General features: G+C 45.1%; 1 protein-coding gene across 8 annotated transcripts in view; it reads left to right on the forward strand.

The window, feature by feature from the left end:
- The window catches only part of CHD8 (chromodomain helicase DNA binding protein 8), a 1,687,145-nt gene extending 1,668,564 nt beyond the window's left edge, over positions 1-18,581 (forward strand). For all 8 annotated transcript variants that reach the window (XM_069633907.1, XM_069633913.1, XM_069633911.1 and 5 more), the window contains one exon: positions 13,891-18,581. In XM_069633907.1, the coding sequence (XP_069490008.1) occupies positions 13,891-14,478 (588 nt within the window). In that variant the 3' untranslated portion in view covers positions 14,479-18,581. The remainder of the gene's footprint in view (positions 1-13,890) is intronic.
- The last annotated feature ends 1,145 nt before the right edge of the window (positions 18,582-19,726 follow it).

Below are 19,726 nucleotides of genomic sequence, written 5' to 3' on the forward strand. Positions count from 1 at the left end.
CACGCCTCCAACAGTCATGGCAGCCCCACAGCCTCCTTCTCAGCAGCCGGCTCGGGTCAGCAGGTCACAGCTTGAACCCCATTCGGCGCAACCTACCAACAGGCGCCTCAATGCCAAGTTTAGACAGCTGGAGGGGGCCTCCTCTTGCTGTTGGCACTCTCACAGCCACACTCCTCGGCCACTCTCGTTGCAGCGCCTGGCACGCTTTAAGGTAGGGCTGGCAGAGGCCAAAAATTGTTGCGCAAAACATAATGGAGTCCGCCGTGGCATACATTGATGCCGCAGGCGGTGCCCTTTGCACCGCTACTGGCAGGAGGACTGCCTAGCTACGGGTGACCAAATTCAACCCGGACACCCAGGAACGCATACTGGACCTTCCCTTTGGGGGGGATAGGGGGTGACCTATGCCGTTCTACGACGGATTAGGAACTTGATAAAAGGAGGCACAGTCCTGCTGAATCCTTATCCATCCTCGGTAAGGCCACCCCTACGGCATATAGCCAGATGCACGCTCATGCTGGCGCGCAATGTTCGCAGACCCTTGGATCCTCCCTGCAGTGTCTTCGGGTTACCGCCTACTTATCCCTACTTCGCCTCTCTCCTCCTCTCTGCTCCCACAGATTGGGGCAAGAACTCTGTGGGTGGAAAGTCACTCGCACATAGAGAACTAAGCAGTGGAAGAAGTCCCAGCCTCCCAGCGGGGTCTGGGCTCCTATTCGCGGATTTTCACCATACAATGGTTACACCAGCATGTAGTGCGGCAACATTGTGCACGGGAGACTGGATGTGCTCCCTGGATCTGAGGGATGCTTAACTTGACATATCGATCTGCAGCCCCATCTGTCCTTTCATAGGGTCAGGATAATGGGCTTCCATTTCCTATGCATGTTTCTACCCTTTGGCCACAATCCGGCCCCCAGGGTCTATACAGGACTGATGATCGCGTGGCAGCCCTACTTGGGGCCTAGGGTCACCACGCCTATCCATACCTAGACTGGCTTATCAGGGCAAGGGCTCCGGAGGCAGTCCTCCACACTGCCTCCGCCCTTATGCTTCCAATGCACGAATTGGGATTTTCCATCAATCTCAAGAGGTCACAGCTGGAGCCCAGGCAGACTCTACCGTTCCTGTGCCTCATCTGGGATAGGATCTCCGAGAGAATTTTCCCCTCGGAGGACATGATCACAGCCATCATAGGCCCATGGGGCATTTTCACGGCTGAACAGTGACTTCGGCATTGTGGTACCAAAGCCTAAATAGCAGTTAAACTGTGCAGCCTCCTGGAGTCAGGAGACGGGTTCCCGGGCGGAGCCGGGCAGTATTCCACTGCATCTCCATCACAACCTAGCCTGGTAGAGCATGGACAGCAACTTACGGATAGGCAGGTCCTTTGGTCAGCCAGCTCTGCAGGTTACCATCCCCACGCAGGATGGAAAGCTACCTTGGACAGCCATTGTGTCCATGGGGAGGGCTTTGTCAGGAGCAGGTGGCCCTCATCAACTGGCTCTAGTTGATGAACATCTGGCTCGCCCTCAAAGCCTATCTGGCGACAGTGGGAACCTACCGGAACTCAGGGGAGGACGTTTTTTCTCATCTGCCAATCCGGTAGTGGTTAAAGGGTATTTGACGGGCCTCTCCAGGCTCTACCCACCCATCGAGAAGCCACACTTACCTCAACATAGTGTAGGGCGCCTTGGTGCATAAACCCTTTGGGCCAATGGCATCCGCATACATTAGGCTAGTCACAATTAAGAAAGCCCTCTTGGTGGGTCTTATGTCTGCACGCTGTGTCAGCGAAATCCAAACTCTGATGGCACTCAAGCCATACACTACCTTTCACAGGGACAGGGTGGTCCTCAGAACGCATCCTGCATACTTACCTGCGATAGTCTCTGCGTTAGCGTTACATCTAAATGAGGAGATGGGGTAAGCGCAGAAAGTAGGGAGTACTAAGAACCATGCACAGAGGATTCTGCACTGTCTTCATGCTAGACGAGTGCCAAAGTTCTATCTGGACAGGACCAAGAGCTTCCGCAAGTCTGAGGCTCTATCACCCTCGGAGGGTCAGGGCCAGGATATTAGGCTTCCAAGGCCCCCATAGCAAGGTGGATGGTGGCCTCCTTATGGAAGCCTAGGAGGGGCAACACAAACCGCTTCCGGCAAACATGCTTGCCTATGCATTCAGAGTCAAGGCCACGGCGGTCATTTTCCAGAGTCACGTATCATGGCCGGTTTTGCAAGCACTACTGTAGGGATGCTGGCTCCAGGTCAGAAGTGGCATTCTGGCAGGCTGTATTAAGGGACTTGTTTTCTTAAGGAGGGTCCCCTCTCCACCCTGGGGCTCTACTCAGTTGTAATCGCCCATGCAGTATGGAGGAAAGGGGACAGGACGTAAGAGTAATTAAAAGTTACTCACCGTAGTGACTAACGTACTCTTAGTCCATAGTCCCCTTTCCTCCATATGTCCCACCATCCTGTCACTTAGGCAATTTTAATATTGTCAACCCCTCAAGGGGGACTGAGGAGTGGCGCCAGTGGGTGGAGTCAGGGGAGCCCATGCTCCCGGGGGCCATGCCCCTGTGCGCCTCTTAGTTTGAAGGGGGAAGAAGGTTTTTCTGGTGAAAGGGGCTCCGTCTCCCATCAGTATGGAGGAAAGGGGACTATGGACTATGTTGTAATTACTCCTTTAAACACAGTAAATCAGACCATTCCAATGATCATCAATTTAATGTGGTCAAAGCATCTTCAGTGGTCAATTGGCAGACAAACGTGGCTAATGCATTTCAAACCCAACATTGTCATCCATAAGGGCAACGTCTGACCAAAGGGAATACCAAAGTACCATGTATAAATCAGTGGAATTGCACTTTGATAATCTGGTACAAAGGAAACCTAACTGGCCAGAGCAAGTTGGACATGGGATCTGCCATTAAAAACAAACAGAAAAGAGAAAGGTTGCCTTGAAGTAGGTACTCCACAGGTATCGCCATTGTGATAGCTGTAATGGTAAAAGCACCCTTAGCCTTGGAGCCATATTTGCTATCGTGAGACAACACATCAAAAAAGGGTTTCAGGCGGACTCAAGTACAAATCACTGTTAGGGAGGCTTATTATTTTTATGCTTCATCCCCTCTCCTAGTGAGACCCCTACTTCTGGCCCCTTTTTCTTCTATCCTGAATGAGGAGAGCTTTTTTCCCCTCATTCGTTCTTATTTGCTCTGACCTCTGGAACTCTGTTCTGTGTCTTTACTGTGGAGTCTGCTTTCCTCCATATCTCTTTAAAGGCACCTGTGTTTAATGTTTGCAGCCCGCAACAACTTGTGTGCAGTGTTGCTGGGAACTCTTTGGGTTCTCCTTTGAGATTTTCTTTATCCTTACTAACTACAGTTCTTAAGGATACAGGGTTACTTTGTATCCTTTTAAAAACGTTATACTATGAGAGATTAGCACACACCACCTTAAGTGGAGTGCTAAGGGATACCTAGTATTCCCCCTCTATCTGCTCCTGTGACATTTTAGTCACATAGATAACCCTATAGTTGTGGCAGTGGACATGTTCTACCAACTATTGTGCTATTTTTTACCACAGACTCTATTCACAGTCTCGGTTGTGCACAATAGGGTCACCCATGTTCTAACATGGTGTCTCCTTTCTTTTTTCACCATTTATATTGTGGTTTTTTGTTGATAGCCCTTCTCCCATTCTGGGTAGGGGATGTCTGTGTTTGTGTTTTTTGCCTTTGGCAGGAACCCTTTGGTGTGTCTGGGCAGGCAGGAAGTGGGGGAGGAGTTATTCACTCCTCTGCCCTTTGTCAGCCAGAGTCCCTAAATGGAACCTGTTCCCACTCGGGGGGCTGGCTGTCCTGATTGAACAGCCACCCGCCACCTTTCTTTAAAATTCTGAGAGTTTGCAGAGGAGTGTGTTTAGTTTAATTTTTTATTTGATAATGCGCTCCAAACCCAGGGGTAGCCGGGCGCAGCAGTAACAAGATAACTTAAGCTTAGGTTACATACAGAGGATACATACAGAAGATACATTCCATGAGTTAATAACAAATTTACAATACATGACTGCAAGAGGTACAAAAGTGGGAGAACCTCACATCACAGGGGGCAATGTGAAAGGCTATAGTCCAAATTTGATCGTAGCAGGTAAATATATACAGGAAACCTGGCCTAGAGCTGAGGATCAGGTTGTTAGTCGTCTTTGGTCCAGAGCCAACTTTTCACATTGCATCCGAATCTAGAATAGGGTAGATTAGCTCTCAGTGCAGTAGGGAGTGCATTCCAGGCACAGGCAGCTGTAACAGGGAAGCTTGCTCCGCCTGCTTTAGTTAGTCTGAATCTTGGCATTACACATAGGAGGTGGTTAGAGTCTCTAGTGTGGTGACTAGAGGATTTTCTGGTGAGTCTAGCTGAGATGTAAGGAGGTGCAGTGTTGTTCAGTCCTTTATGGGTGAGATATAGCGTCTTGAGGGGGACTCTGTCGCTGATTTTTAGCCAATGGTGGTCTTTCCTGATGTTGGATATGTGCGCTCTGCGTGGTATGTCCAAGGCTGCTCTAAGAGCGTTGTTCTACAGTATTTGCATTTTGTTTGACAGTTTTACTGGCACCCGCATATAGGGCGTTACAGTAGTCCAATTTGGACATTACTAAGGCATTGGCTAGTGTGATGCAATTGATTTTGGAAAGGTAGGGTCTGCAGGCCCTGATTAATTTGCAGGTGTAGGCTGTGGAGGAAGCCAGGGAGTTGACTTGTTTTTTGAGAGATAATGTGGAATCAAGGTAGAAACCTAGTGTTTTTACCTCAGTTGCCACTTTGATTATATTGCCATCTATGTTGAAGGCGAGGTAGTTAGGGTTGAGTTTTTTGAGGTTAGAGTCGGAACCCAGGATCAGTATCTCTGTTTTGTCGTCATTCAGGCACAGGCCGTGAGAGGTCATCCATGCCTGAATGAGGAGGTAAATCTTATTTACTAGAGCTGTCTTCGACAAAGTTGCCAGATAGTGGTATGAGGATCTGCGTATCGTCCGCATAATTAGTATAAGTTACCCCCAATCTGTCAAGTTTGTCGAAGAGTGGCTTAGTGAAGATGTTGTACATTGTGGGAGAGACACATGAACCTTGTGGGACGCCACAGGTGATTTGTATTGGCTCCGCTGAGGCTAGGGGGAGAACACTCTCATCGTACGGTTAGCTAGGAAGGATTGTACCCAGGCTATAGCTTCACTTGAGAAGTGGGCGGCAGACGCTAGGTGGGTGCATAACACTGCGTGGTCCACCAGGTCAAAGGCCGCCGATAGGTCAAGGAGGAGGAGCATAGCTGTTTTACCTTTGTCCTTCAACTCGTCGATTTGTTTCTTAAGGTCAATTAAGGCTGTTGCAGTACCATTTAGTGGTCTGAATCCAGATTGGCGTGATCCTAGAAGTTGGTTCTTCTCCAGATAGTTTTGGATCTGGAGGTATGCTACTCTGTCAATGATTTTAAGGAGCAATAGGACCGTGGTGATAGGCCTATAATTAGTAGGGATGGCTGGGTCGAGAGTCTGTTTTTTTAGGAGAGGCAATATCCAATATTCTTTGAGGTTGGTGGGTACAGTTCTGGATCTAAAGGAGGCGTTGATTAGTTTAGAGATGAAGGGTGCTGAATCTCTAGCTGCATCCTTAATAACTTGTGCTGGGCAACCGTCGCCTTGGCAGTTAGATGGTTTCAGGGATATCACATCACCTTTTCAGTTTCCAGAATGGATATGTTGGTAAATCTGAATGGTTCACAATTATTTTGTGTAACTGTTGTAGGTGAATCTAACTGATGGGTAGTATGGGTTCCAGTGGAACTCAAGGACGCTTTCTTCTTTGCAATTTTGGATTGTAGGGTAGTGATTTTATTAGCTAAGGCGTTCTGGATACTAGTACACCATTGTTTGTCCTTGGGGATATTATCTGTGGGAACAATCGGGTTTTCCATTTCCCGAAGGATGGAAAAGAGTTCTTTGGAATTGGAGTTAGCTTTACTAATTCTCTCATTAAATGTGTCTTTTTTAGTTTGGATTATTTCCTCCTTATATTTCTTAGCAAGGTTGTCAAGTAGAGTTTTATTCTCACCTGAGGGTGTATGCCTCCAGATAGCTTGGAGTTTGCGTTTTTGGATTTGCAGTTCTTTAAGTTGAAGAGTGAACCATGAGTTGAGATGAGATTCTTGTGTACTTTTACGTAATTTGATGGGGGCAATTATGTTCAAGGCTTTGGTCATAGTATTATTGAATGACTCGACTAGCGTATTAGGGTCGGAGTTGATATCACTGACAGTGAGAGCTGGTAGTAGGAGTGGGAGAAGTTTTTCAGCTGGAATTTCTTTTTTACTTCTAGTTGGCATAGGTGGTGCTGTTTGCGGGTTAATCTAATTTAGGAGGCTCTATGGTGGATGAGAAGCAGATAAGGTGGTGGTCGGTCCAGGTTTGTGGTAAAATATTAGAGATGGTGGTAGTACAGTTAGGGTTGGCTATCCAATCTAGTGTGCGTCATTTAAGGTGTATAGGGGCTAAGACATTTTGGGTAAGGCCACGATCGACTAAGATTGATTGGATGGACTGGGCCCGTTTATCCTCATCATCATTGAATCCCAGGTTAAAGTCACCTAATAGTAGGAGCTGGGTGGAGTCTTTGATGTTGTTAGTGAGGAGGCTGGATAGGTCGTCCTCAAAGTTGCCTAGTGGGCCTGGTGGTCTGTACACCAGGAGGACAGTCCGTGTACTGTTATTACAGATGGGTATTTTAGCCGAAAGAAGCTCGTGTGATGTAAGTACTGGGTGTGGGATGAGTCTTAGAGCTAACTGAGTTTTGGCAATGATGGCCAAGCAACCTCCCCTGAAGTTGGGGTGATCAATTCTTAGAATGTTATAGTTATCTGGTATGGTGATCATGAGTGCGGGACCTGCGGCATCGTGGAGCCAGGTTTCAGTGATCGCGAGTAGGTCTGAGTTGTCCATGGCAAGTATATCAGCAATTTCCGTATTATGTGCTATGAGGGACCTCGCATTGATAAGGGCTCCTGATAGTGTGGGGGTTATGATTTTATCTTGGGTAGGTCTAGGATTGGGAAGGTTGGGTTTCTTCTGGATGTGGAGAGGGTCAGTTTGTATTTTAGTGCACTTTTCTGCAACTAGGGCAAGAGGGTCAGGGTGGGAGGCAGTTCGGGTTGATAAAGAACCTAATGGTCTGGTTCTTTTGTTTTTGAGGTCATAGAGACAAGGCAGCCTCGCTCTAAGTCACGAGTTTCTCTCTCCCAGGTTGCAAGGAGTGGAATCAGTGTAGGCCATTGCTGTGGTGATATTTAGAATAGTCCAGAGTAAGGCACAGAGATTGTATACATGACAAGTCTTGGTAGTGCACATATTGGGAGCAGTATGGCAAAGGGCAGCTAAATTTGACAGTCCCAGCAGCGACTAAGCGATGCATACAGCAGGATGCAGTTAGATTTGACGGTCCCAGCAGCGACTAAAAATGCATACACAGTGACTGAAGTACGCACAGTGAAAAACCGAATAAAAGGTGAGGTTCCTAGGGCGAAAGGCAAGTCCACCACGAAGTACAAGATGACCAGAGACGCCTGCTGACCCTTCCAATCACTGTGAAGCGACCACCACTGCTGTCCTGTCCCTGTTTTCTAATCGACAGAGGAGTTCCGAATAGGACTCCATCCCTTTTGGCTCGAGGGACCAACCATCCATGAGGCGAACTACAAATTGAGCCATCTCCCGAGGTGCTGTGCCTTTCCAGAGCGACAGACTGCGAATACCAGGAGAACTCTGACCCATTTGCAGTGCAGTGCAACGTCTTTGCGCGGCCAAATCCATCCGCAACTTTGCAGTTGGACCTCCGGAGGCATGATCCAACTCATCGAAGTCCCCTCACCAGAGTGCAGGACTTCAGAATCGAAGATCGACCTAGTGAATACCGTCGTTTGTTGGTGCTGAGAAAACAGCGCCAAAACCGCACACCGACCAAGTAGACCAAAGTAGTCTGTGCCAAGGGTCCTCCCTCAAGACTGCTGCCGAGACATCCCATTCAAAGTTCTTCTTTCGTCACCAGACCAAGGAATCAGGAGACTGGTCCGTCGCTGCTGCACAGAGGAGAATCGCGCTACTTTTAATTTCTTTTAATTTTAAGGTACTGTGGGGTGAAGGGCAGTGCTTTAAGTGGGCCAGGGCCAGCTGGGACCGAGCCAGGGCAGTCTCCAAAAAGTGAGACTAAGCCGGGGCCCTGCCAGGCCCCTGGTCACACCACTTCACGGCGTGTCCTCCAAGGCTGCAGCCGCGGCGGGAGATGAGCCCGCCGTCATTTAGTCAGGCAGCTGTGACTGGCAGAAGTGCAGGCCAGCCACAGCATCGCTCAAACTATTTTGCGCAAAGCTGTGGCTGGCTGGCACTTGTTTTAGTCACAGCTCAGGAAACACACAGCGTCCCCAACATAAACACCCTTTTGTCTCCACTCCCTGTTGTGCCTGGTAAGCTTAAGGCTCAGTAAGAATTCTGTTTCAGCCGTGCACTGCAACAGGCACAACAGGAGTGGAGACAAAAGGGTGTTAATGTTTGAGCCATTAACCGCATGGTGGAGACATTAGCTTCTCAAAGCCAAAATCTTCACTTCACAGAAAGCCTGTTTCATAACATTAAATTCTCAGTGGCCCACTAACGGTTATCATGCACCTAAGAGCGGGTTTATTTGCCGACTGCTCTCTAGAAATTCTATTGTGTGTTAATGATGTATTAATGTTGTGTTCTTTTATACAGTAATCGCTCCCCAAAATTGGAATTGCTGTCTTCATATCAGCTTTACTATTCGCTAAAACATTTCTACACCCAAACACTTCAATATGTTTGAAATATCATATTTGTTTTCTTATTTCACTGAACAAGAACAGTAGCATCAAACGAGCATAAAGGACACCGGATTGAAAATCATGACCAGGAAAGAAAAAAAACTAAAACTGCACCTGAAACCACATTGTGACCTAGGAAGACAGTACTTCTGGGTAATGGACACATTTTGGGCCCCAACCGAAGCAGAGACGATGAGTGATCCTAGAATCTGTGATTGCCAGCTCCCCCTTTAGTTTGTCGCCACTCATGGAGACTGATATATACTGCCTTGACAGCAATTAAAAGTGCCTGGCAAAGTGCTTGAAGTTCCCTTTCCCCCTTTCAGCTGCACAAAGTGTCATTTAAGGGTAGCATTGGCATTCCGCGATGAAGGTACTCTATTCCAGCATAGGGACAGGACATGTTTTAACAATAGTAGCCACAAGTAGATTATATTGGCTGTGACGTAGATAAAGGGCATAGATCAGCAGCCATAGGAACAAGGTACATACCCCAGTATAGATGCAAACACAGATTAGACATAACAAGGAATTTGTATGTAGCAGAGCTTGTGCTTTGATTTACTGTATGAGTGTAGAAGCCACGAAGAATGTTAATGTTGCTGGCATGGACAAGCCCCAGAGATGTTGAGCAGTTGGAAAGGTGTATGTGCTATATCGCAAATAGAGGACAGGGATTAGAAACTATAAGCAAACGGCTATCAAAACGCAACCTGTCCCATTTCAGGTATGAAATGACAAGCCACTACTGGATTTTATGATTCCTTAACTTTGCTTTTTGATTCTTGTAATTTCTGTATTCTCCAGAAGGGACTCACAAAATAATCTCACATTGAGGAGGCGCTACTGTACGCTGTGGGGCTGCACTGATATATACTGTAGCATTTTATCACACTGTCACTATTTACTACACCAGGACTTTAAGTGCTGCAGATAAGACACAGTAAAATTAAATGATTTGGCCAGGACCACACATTTTCATTGTACTAGCAGTGTTGGAATATATGCTTAGTTATGTAGACGAGACCACCCCTGTGCATTTGTACACACCCTTCAAGTTACTGGTGAAAGGGATAGCTTAACTTGAACCGAGAAGTCGCTCCAGAGTGACTGGGGAGCATGAATAGGTGTCCAGGGTGTCCACTTTACCTCTCGCCCAAACTTGCCAGCTCGTGTCCCCTTAGGGAGTCCTATTGCAGGGTCCTCCTAAGTCATGTTCAAGTACTCTTATCTTAGAGACTGGGGGTATCCGATGGAAATGTTGCTCTTCTGCTACTTCATAAGACTTTGGCTCCACTCCTACACTGACCTTTTTTTTATAATTGGGGATTGGACTTTGAACACATTAAAAGCTAGGAAAAGTGTCTCTAGAACATTGAGCTCTGCTGCTGTGTATAACAAACCCTTTTCCTTTCCAAACACTATCTTAAGTGTTTTGGTAACTAGATACAATTACTGTATACCTTTGAACTAACGCAAGTGTGCAGTAGTACTGTTAATGCGGTAGAACTGCCATTAGTGTCAAACTCTGTAACAATCGAAACCGCAAGCAACTACCATTGAAGCAATCGCCTTTGAAAAATATTAAGAATTCCTGTGTGTTAGTGAATTAAGTATTTATCTACCTTGTGTAAATAATAAATGTAAATTTTCAATATAACATTTAAAGTGTGTTTCTTTGGACTATTGTATTTATTGGATTCAGTGTACTTACCTATAGCTCGTATCTTCCTACTATAATAAGCCTGGCTGTTCTGCCATTCTACCAAGATCCTTTGGGTAGTACATACTTGTACTAAGATTTGGGGACCTGTATGCCAAGGGATACTTTTATGATGTTTTACCTTAAGTGGACTTTAGGAAAACTCCCGCAACAGTCCCTCTGTCCACAAAAAGGTCAAAGAACCAAGAAAAACCAAGAGGAAAAATAAAAAAGTCTAGGGCTCCTTAAAGAAATGTGACCGCAGAACCATTCAAAAATGAAATTCTTCCCCATCTCTGGGGAACTTGTAAATCATGTTGGGTGGACCGTCTGATTCTCTTAACAAAAATATATATTTCTTAAAGGGCCTGTAGCACTTTAACACATGTGGAGGTCACCTTACTGCCAAGAGATAGTAATTGGGGTGACCAGGTTATCCTCCCCATGACATTTGCTTGCTTGGGCAGGAACCCCGGCCTCCCTGGTCACCCCACCAAATCTCTCCAAAAACAGGGAAGAGTACTCAGTCATAAATTCCACCTAGAAACTGGATGACATTTTTGGAAAGTTTTGTGGTGGGCAGTTAAATACCCCAGACTGACACTGAGTGAAACGCCTCAAGGGTTACTGGGGGTAGGGGGGGGTGCTATGCTTTGAGACTTGAAACACAATAATTGTTTTTTGGTTTACCAGTGGTTAGGACTGCTTTTCTATACTCTGGCCTGGTGGACAGATGTATGGAAAGCCAGTCTAGTATTGTGACGGGGACAGCTCTGGGAGCTGTAGCCCAATCAGTTCAAGGTAGCAAGGCGAGTGATCTAGGCTAAGTCTCGGAGGTGGTGAGCTTGTAAGGGCTCCACAATTGGCGCACACAGCGCAGTAGTCGAGAAAACTTAAACCGGTATTAAAATACTTTACTTATGGCCAAATAACAGTCAAAAATGACTAACAGGTAATATGCACTCGATACTAAAAAATTAGATTCACATATACAATTACTGGAGTAGGACAAATTACAGATCAACCCCCTGGAAAGGAAGGTACAGATTGATATTAGCACTGCTAGTCCACAGAGATCTAATCCTAACTTCAGAAGTCCATCTCCAAGATGTATGGGGCCTTGCGCCCCCAAAAGTTCAACAAAGTTCCATACAGCTTTGTGAAGCTGGAAAAAAATGAAGGTAGGGTCACTGGGGTTCGGTGAACAGGTCCAAAGGTCAGGGGACAGTTAAACTAGCTAACAAACGTGTTCCCAACTTTCAGAGTGCTTGTAAGAACAAGCAATGGCAAAGCCAAAGTAACCTAAAAGTTACCAAACTTTTAAAAGGTAGTTAGGGGAGCAGGTCCGTATCGCTATAACTCACCACCCATACTCTGATTGTTCACAGGACTTGGCAGGTCGATTGAAGAGGGTCCAAGGTTGCTTTTCCCTCAGTCAGGCTCAGCCCTTGATTACCAGGGGCTGCAGGTTCGGGCAGCTCTGTGGTCGGTGTCTAATGCTGGTGCAAGGTCTCCTGCTGCATTATTCAACCGGAACTCTATGCAGGACCCCGCTCAGGACAGGAATGGATGCAGGAAAGCAGTTTCAGATGATGGCCACCAATGCACAGCAACGCAAAGGGATTCACTTGCGGCGGTCAGACTTCTGCTCCTATCTCGGGTCCCCTTGATGCTAGGACCACTACATTTTGCAGAGACCATTTTTCTTGCACAAGCTGATCTTCCACAGGACAGGGCTCTAGAAGGGCAGCAACAGAAGTTGGTCGCCAAGCCTTCTTTCAACGGGTCCAGGGTCGTCTCGCAGGTCTTGTTGCTACGCAGGAGTCTTGGCTCCTTCACTTTCTTCCAGGATCTCTCAAGAGTGGGTGCATGGGTCCTCTTATCATAAAAGCCAGATAAGAGCAGCAACTCCCACTGGTCAATGACAGATCTGCCCCACACACACCAGCAGTGGTCCAATCAGGACCACTGGCGGCAGAACTCTTGCATACCACTCACACATTTGCACCAGTTTGTGGATTGGGACCACACAGTTCCAGCCACTTCCTGGCACCAAACACACACAGCCCTCCGGTAGCCCTTCAAAAGCCTCTGCTTTCCTAGGCACTGGAAGGCCATATAAGGATTGTTCTGGCCTCATAGGCCAGGTAGGCTAAAAGACAAGATGGCCAAAGGACAAGCAGAAAATCTCGTGGCATGGCCATGTTTGACCACTAGCACAGTTAGTAGCCAAAAGCGGTAAGGCTAAAACTAAATGCACCAAGAAAATGCTAAAAATTAACTGCTGCCACCAGCTTGTCCATTTAGCACACGTAGAGTAACCAAAAAATCCTCTAATTTTTAGTCTAGAGCAAAACAAAGTGTACCCTATTGTACTGCATAGTCGGATGCATTGTACAAAAAAAAACTACCACAAGTGGTAAAAAGTTAGTAAAAGTTGTAACAAAGTAACTAGACTAAGGGAAACAATGTTTCCCAGCATTGACAGCCTGAAAGACATTTGTCTCCCCATTACAGATGGGCAAAAGCCATTGTAGTGAAGCTTAAGGCTTCACTGCACTGTAAAAAAAACAGGTCTGATACACAAATAAAAGCAACAAGTTTGGGGATCCATAGAAATGGAAGGAAAGGTGCAGTAATGAGGAATCTTTCCTAACACCAGTTAGAATCCAAGGATGAGCCATCCTGCTATTTTCGTTCCAAGTTAACATCCTTTCGTGTGTTTATCCAAATAATCCCAGTTGAAACCTTAGCCTTTGGTCCATGTGTCATTGATTCCCACTCAACTTTGTGATGCTACCATACAAATCTTTCACTCCATCCTGATCTTGGTGTACTCCCGCTTACATGCACAGAAAAGCAAACTGTAGTGGTGTGTGGCTAATGGGACCAGTGGAGGGAAGTCTTGTTAGTGGATAGAGCCTTCTAAGCATTGGATTCAAAGCTTCAAAAGGGTTATGCATCTGGCAGTACCTTGTGAGCATCCTGTATGAGTGTGTGAAGGCTCCATAATAGACTAGTTGTTCATTTTTATTAGCTTTTCTGGGTTGCCTGGATGGATTCTGGACTTGCAGGCTCAGATACAGGCCTCTCTTAAAAGAACCTCAAAGTGGGCTGCTTGGTGTAATCTGATTTCTGTTAATGTTATGGCTTAAACTGCTCTCCCCCAGCCCAGATAAGTCAACTCCAGTAACACTTTAATACCAGTAATGTGCATGGAAAGTCCCTTTGATTTGCATTTTACTTTTGATGGTTGTGTGCGTATTTGTGTGTATAAACTTTTGAATATATTATTTTGTATTCAGGGTTATCTTCCGGATACCATGTTTGACCGTCTTCACCCAGGACCAAAGGCGAGAGTGGAAGGCAAAAAAAGGAGCAAACGGCCGCGCCATGACATGGCTAAAATGGTGGCAATGATGCAGAGGGAAGGAAGCAAAGTTAGTGGGAGCAACACAGAGAGTGGGACCACAGGCCGTTTATTGATGGGGCCTGAACGTGCTTCCCTACATGGCTTTCAACAGCGAGGCTTAATGCCGGTTGCTGTGGTGAGCAGAAAGCCAGATCACCAGCATCACAGCGGAGGTAGCAGCTCTGGTCTTCCCTTCATGCAGTATGGAGGGGCGAGCGGAGAGAGTGAGCACATGGACTCGGACAGCATTGCACTCCTGCATCCAACAGACCTTGGCAGCTTGACATACCATCAACCCCACCACCCCCATCATAACCCTGCAGGTGAACTGCAGAGGCGAACTCTGGAGGCTGAGGATGTGGAGGTGGAGGGTGAAGTGGATGACTTGTCTCAGGGATATGATAGCTCAGAGAGGGACTTCTCTCTAATAGATGATCCCATGATGCCAGCAAACTCTGATTCAAGTGACGACGTGGACTGAGAAGTGTCCTACACAAATGTCTTGGGCCAGACTGAAATAGGGTGGTTGTTTCCCATTTGTTTCTTTTCTTTATTATGGTTTTTGAGACTGTCAAACATTTTACTTTAGTGGGCTTAAGACATTTCGATGGACCCACAAGAAAATGGATGACAACCAAAAAAGTAAGAACATCTTTTCTTACCCACACACACATTTGCGGAAGCGTAAGTGATAAATTGAGTTACTGCTGAATGGAGAACATCAGATTGGGGCAGATTTATGAGCTCTTTTTCTCGTTGCAAACTCCTAGACCTTTAAGACCCCCAAAACACAGGATGTTTACAGAGTGCTTTGGGAGCAGAGGCCGTTGTCATGCTCTGAACACAGAACAACCAACCCCTACCGACTCTAATGTTCCTTTCTTCAACACTTGGACTTTGAAGTTAGTGTTTGCAGATGGGCAACTCATTTTTAGATTATTTTTTTTTTAAAACATGCTGATTCAATTAACGTACTGATTCGAGGTGCTTAGAATGCCAGTTGTCACCCCTCTTCCTCCACTCACATTGGTACCCATGTCTGCTCTCCTCCATCCCTCCTTCAAACCACCCACTTTTTTCTTACGGTTAGTAGGTGGTGATTTTCTTGTCCATTCAAAACTTTATTTTTTGACCGCATAGCACACTGTTTCAGTATCAAACATTCGAAAGCGATCTAGCTCATAAGTGTTAATAGTTTTATAAGCTCTCAAGATGGCTGCCAAATGGGAAATTATATAAGCTCTTTGCTGCAAGAGGTGATTCAGCCTTAATCTTTGCTTGTAAAATGTTGTTGTAATTGGTCATTACCAGACTATGTCCCATTGCTGCAGATAATAGGTTGGTGCTCTGTTGCTTGTTCCCAACTTGCCTGGTGCATTACATCTCGAACACTGAATAAAGAAGAGTTGCCTATGATCTGTGATTTAGTTATCAGATGCTGCACTTCAGAATAATTTACTGGTGCAGCTATCCTCTGAGGTTTATGCATTTTCCCTACAGAGCCCCACTCCTCCTGACCATCTCAGATTTGCTGTGTTTAGCTGGAATAATGTATTCAGTATATTCTTTGTTTTCTCCTCTTCCTATTTACATACTTCTCAGCCAGCCCAGATTAAGGAAAATAGCTAGTATTTTCAGAGTTATGGCACAAGCTGCCTTGGTGCCGATAACACCTTAGGATATGTTCTAGTGCAACTCTGCTTTCTCTAAAAGTCAGATTCCTTTGTTGCTCTTAGATTTCCATGCATAGGCTATTCCTGTTCCTCAATATTCATGCTTGTTGGAATACTAAAATATGCAAAAAAAACATTGGCTGGACACACCTTGTACTTGAAGATGAATGATGTGATCTATGGGGCCAGGACTGGTTCAGTTTGTGCGCGCTGTAGTAAATCATGAGTAGTTATTCACTTATTTGTTGCACCTTCCCCTGCACCCAAGGTGTGAAACAATAAGATTCTGCTTGCCAAGGAAAAGGTTAGAGGGGGTATGCCTAGATAGTGTCTGCTTTTTCCATTTGTAAATCAGTCCATTGTTCACTTTACTGAGAGGAAATAAATCACAACTGGTGAGCAGGGACCGGGGAATGGCCCTTTGCAGGATCCAGAGACGGGAAATACGGAGGAAGGCGAAGTTGACCTTTAACGTTGGCAATTCTTGATTGTCTACCCAATAGTCTTCTTGCTTGTTTGCTGCATGTTAAATATGTGAATTAAATTGTTCTCATTTAGCAAGAATATTATAGTCAGTAAGTTTTGATTTGACTGCTTTCCCCTCCCAAAACATTTTCCACAGGTGGCTGAGCAGTGGTTTAAACCCCTTAAGGAAAGTTAAATAAGCCTGTGTACAAACGTTTGCTCTGACAGGTACTAAGAGGCCGAACCAAAAGGGTTTACAACAAAGAACTTTTCCAGCTGTTTGAAAAGTGCAATATCGAGCATTTCTATTACGACTTAAGCATTTGTGAGGCCGCTTGGCGAGCTCCTGGTTGCCCTGGATACAAGCTATTTAGGTGAACAAGTATTCTATGCATTTCCTGGAAAATTCATTTAAAATAAATTACTAATCCATACCGCTGGATTGAACAATCATGGATTATCCAGTACAATAACAATAATGTTTCCTGACTTCTTAGAGAGTTTGATCTGAATTGTCTTGCCAGCCGTATTGCCTTAAATTCACAGCACAGACTTAGGTTCAATCAATTGATTTGTTATCCTATGTTCCATACTTAAAGTGAGGTGTATGGTAGAAGGTGCTAATTTAATAGTTAATGTACACTCCTTTTTAAATTGTATTGATTTGCCCAACTCAAACATGTAGGGCACAGGCGACCTGCCAATATGAGCAGGAAAAGTTTGCAGGAATTTGTTCAACAGAGTAGGCCCTATGATACAACTGTGGTGTTCTGCAACACAAGCACACTGTGGCGCTCCCTGAGTAATAAAAACATGGCAAATTAGTTTGATAGTGATCAGGGCTTTGGATTTTTCCTTGGAGAACTGCCTATCCTTTCTGCTTCCTACCTTTTTAAAGATGTACACCTTCTAGCACTTTGATAAAGAGGACCAGGTCTTACCCGGTCACATTTTTTAACCCATTTGTGGGAATGAATGGCCCTCGTTTGGCAGTTGTCTCTAGCCTTTGAGTGTATTTTGCCTTTGCTGTCATTCCCTTTGGAACACCACTTTTCAGGAAGCAGTCTTCCTGGCTGGCATTTGTTTGTTCCTCTCTTTAAATTCTTTGCATGGGACAATTGACCCTCTTTGAAAACAATAAGGTTGTCTCTGGCAGCCATCTTTGAGCCTATAATTGGAAAAAGAGCATTACAACAAGCTTGCTTAAAAATCTTTGAACAATTGAAAATATGGCACATATCTAGGCCTCCATCGTATGGTCAAGCGGTGGGATTTGTCCACATGCTGTTTTGGAAAATAGTATTTGTTATGCTGCTCCCACCTAATAATAGCATTTGTCACTATCCAACACGAGTTGGGTCATGCAAGAATACCTTTAAGGTTGTTCTGTTTTTTCAATTTGTTCTTCTGGTTTAGCATAGCGGGCAAAACATTTAGAAAGCCTGGAGTGGATCTCTTTCCAATATGTTGAGTAATGAGAGACTGAACCATGTCCACGGAACTGTGAAAGGGTGCCTGTCTGTTGGACAGCAGTGAGTGTGAGGAGGGATGCAATTGATCTTTCTTGCATGCTTTCATGGGCTGAACGGAGCTTCTATTTGAGTTGTACACATCTACAGTGATCCCTAACCCACAACCAGAACCACCTGCTATTTAGTTGGAAGATGAAGATTGAGGATGAATTCTTTCTCTGTGACCAGTCCTATGAGTAAAAGGATATTGATTTTCACAAACTCTTCACAAAATATTTCCACCCCTCCCACAGTGTGATCCTGTTACACGCCTGACCCCTTGTCAGACATTTCTGTTTGGTATCTGTGGAACTTAAGGTTTCAGCTGCAGTGTACCAGAATCCTTCAAGCCTTTAGCACTTGATAATGAATTAGATATTTTGTGCTTGATGTCTGATGAGGTTAAAGTAGGAAAGGGAAAAGGGTGGGGGAGCCATGGCACAACCAGTGGTTCTAAAGTAAATGCCGACACCTTGCCTACTAAACTGGCCTTCCTCTTACCCCTTATGTAATCTGTTTGCTTTCTCTTCTCCCTGCTTTTGATACCTCTGTGCCACTTTTCCCTTCTTTGCTCTTTTACTCTTCTCTTGTGTCTTTTCCAATTACCTCACCACAATTATCTTCCTCAATTATTCCAAGGGGATTGGAATGTTGTATTTATATAAATATGTATAATGTACTGTCTAGTAATACTGTCTGCACTCTGCGGCAACAAATTATTTTTGGGGGGTTTGAGGGTGGGGGTGGTTTGGGGGGGCACTGTGGTGTCTGGTAGGGTGCATTTCAGGGAGATGATTGTGACTGTTTTGGGGAGGTAGAACTGAGTTGAGCATCCATTTGGGTATGTGTTTTGGCTGGAGATGAAAGAGGGGAGTCATTTTTTGTAATAAATATTCTTGAGCTCCCTCTAATTAAAAATAAAATGAAAAATGCAATGTGCAGTTGTCTTTTGTCCTGATGTTAGAGTGGGAATTGGTTTGTCGCTTTTATACATTGTTTGTTTGTCAAGACTTCTATCACCATGAACTCTAATCACTTCCTGACTCTCACCATGAACTCTTATCCCTACCTTACTCTGAAATGATGGTACACGTAATGTTTTAATGCAGACCAAAGATGGAAAGCGTTAACAATGGATTGGGATAGGAAGCAATTGATCCCGTCACAGGTTTACAAAGCCTTGGTACTAATCGAAGTTCCTTAGGGAACAATATCTAACATATCACCATCTAGTGGTAAGGGCCAAACATATGTTTGTTTTTTCTAAGTTCCACCATTCCGTTTGTTCATGGTGAAGGACTTTGAGGAAAAGACCTATAACCACTTCATAAAAGGCAGCTGAAGCCAACCAACATAAAGTGTTTGAATAAATATGCCCAAGCCATGTGTTTTGGGATGTGATTACCTTCATAAACCTAAGAAAACAGGCATTGTTTAAGCATTTATTTCACCTAGTAGCTGAGGTTGCGCAATCAAGGGCATCTATTTGAAGTGGTACGGGGTAGACCAGAATAAAGGGTAATGCAGCTCTACTTTGACTAAAGGGAAGTCAACAATCAGGCGGATGAAAAAGTATTTTGTATCTAGTTAAAGAAGAGTTCCGAAAATATGTACAGTGCAAGGTAGTAACTTTTGTGTAGACACCACTAAGGTACACAGGAACATGTTGATGTTATACTAAGCATAATGTTCGTGACAAGCAAGTTACTTGATCAAAGATGTTCCCACATGGGTTGCGCATTTGATGATTAGCTTGCTGTGCCCATGAGCTTAATTTCCATAAGCAAAAGGATTTTCTGTAGATAAAGCGGTTGCAGAGGTTCCAGGTGAGTGAGTGTAGGTGCAGTGTAGGATGCAGCCTTTTCCAGAATAGCTGGGTCTCAGTTCAATAAATTCTGATACAGTGCCGATAGTAATAACGGTGATGTACAAAGATTCAGATGTGCTCAGCAGAGTGCAAGCACCCTAGCAGTAATACCATATGCTACACCCAGTTGTGTTGCTGGGGAGGTGAGGGAGCTTTGATGATGTGCTTGGCTTTGCAGTGTCATTTTTTTTTTTAACTGCAGGCCCGAATTGT

The sequence above is a fragment of the Ambystoma mexicanum genome, chromosome 13 (genome assembly GCF_040938575.1).
Source record: "Ambystoma mexicanum isolate Mex_15411 chromosome 13, UKY_AmexF1_1, whole genome shotgun sequence".
Taxonomy (NCBI): domain Eukaryota; kingdom Metazoa; phylum Chordata; class Amphibia; order Caudata; family Ambystomatidae; genus Ambystoma; species Ambystoma mexicanum.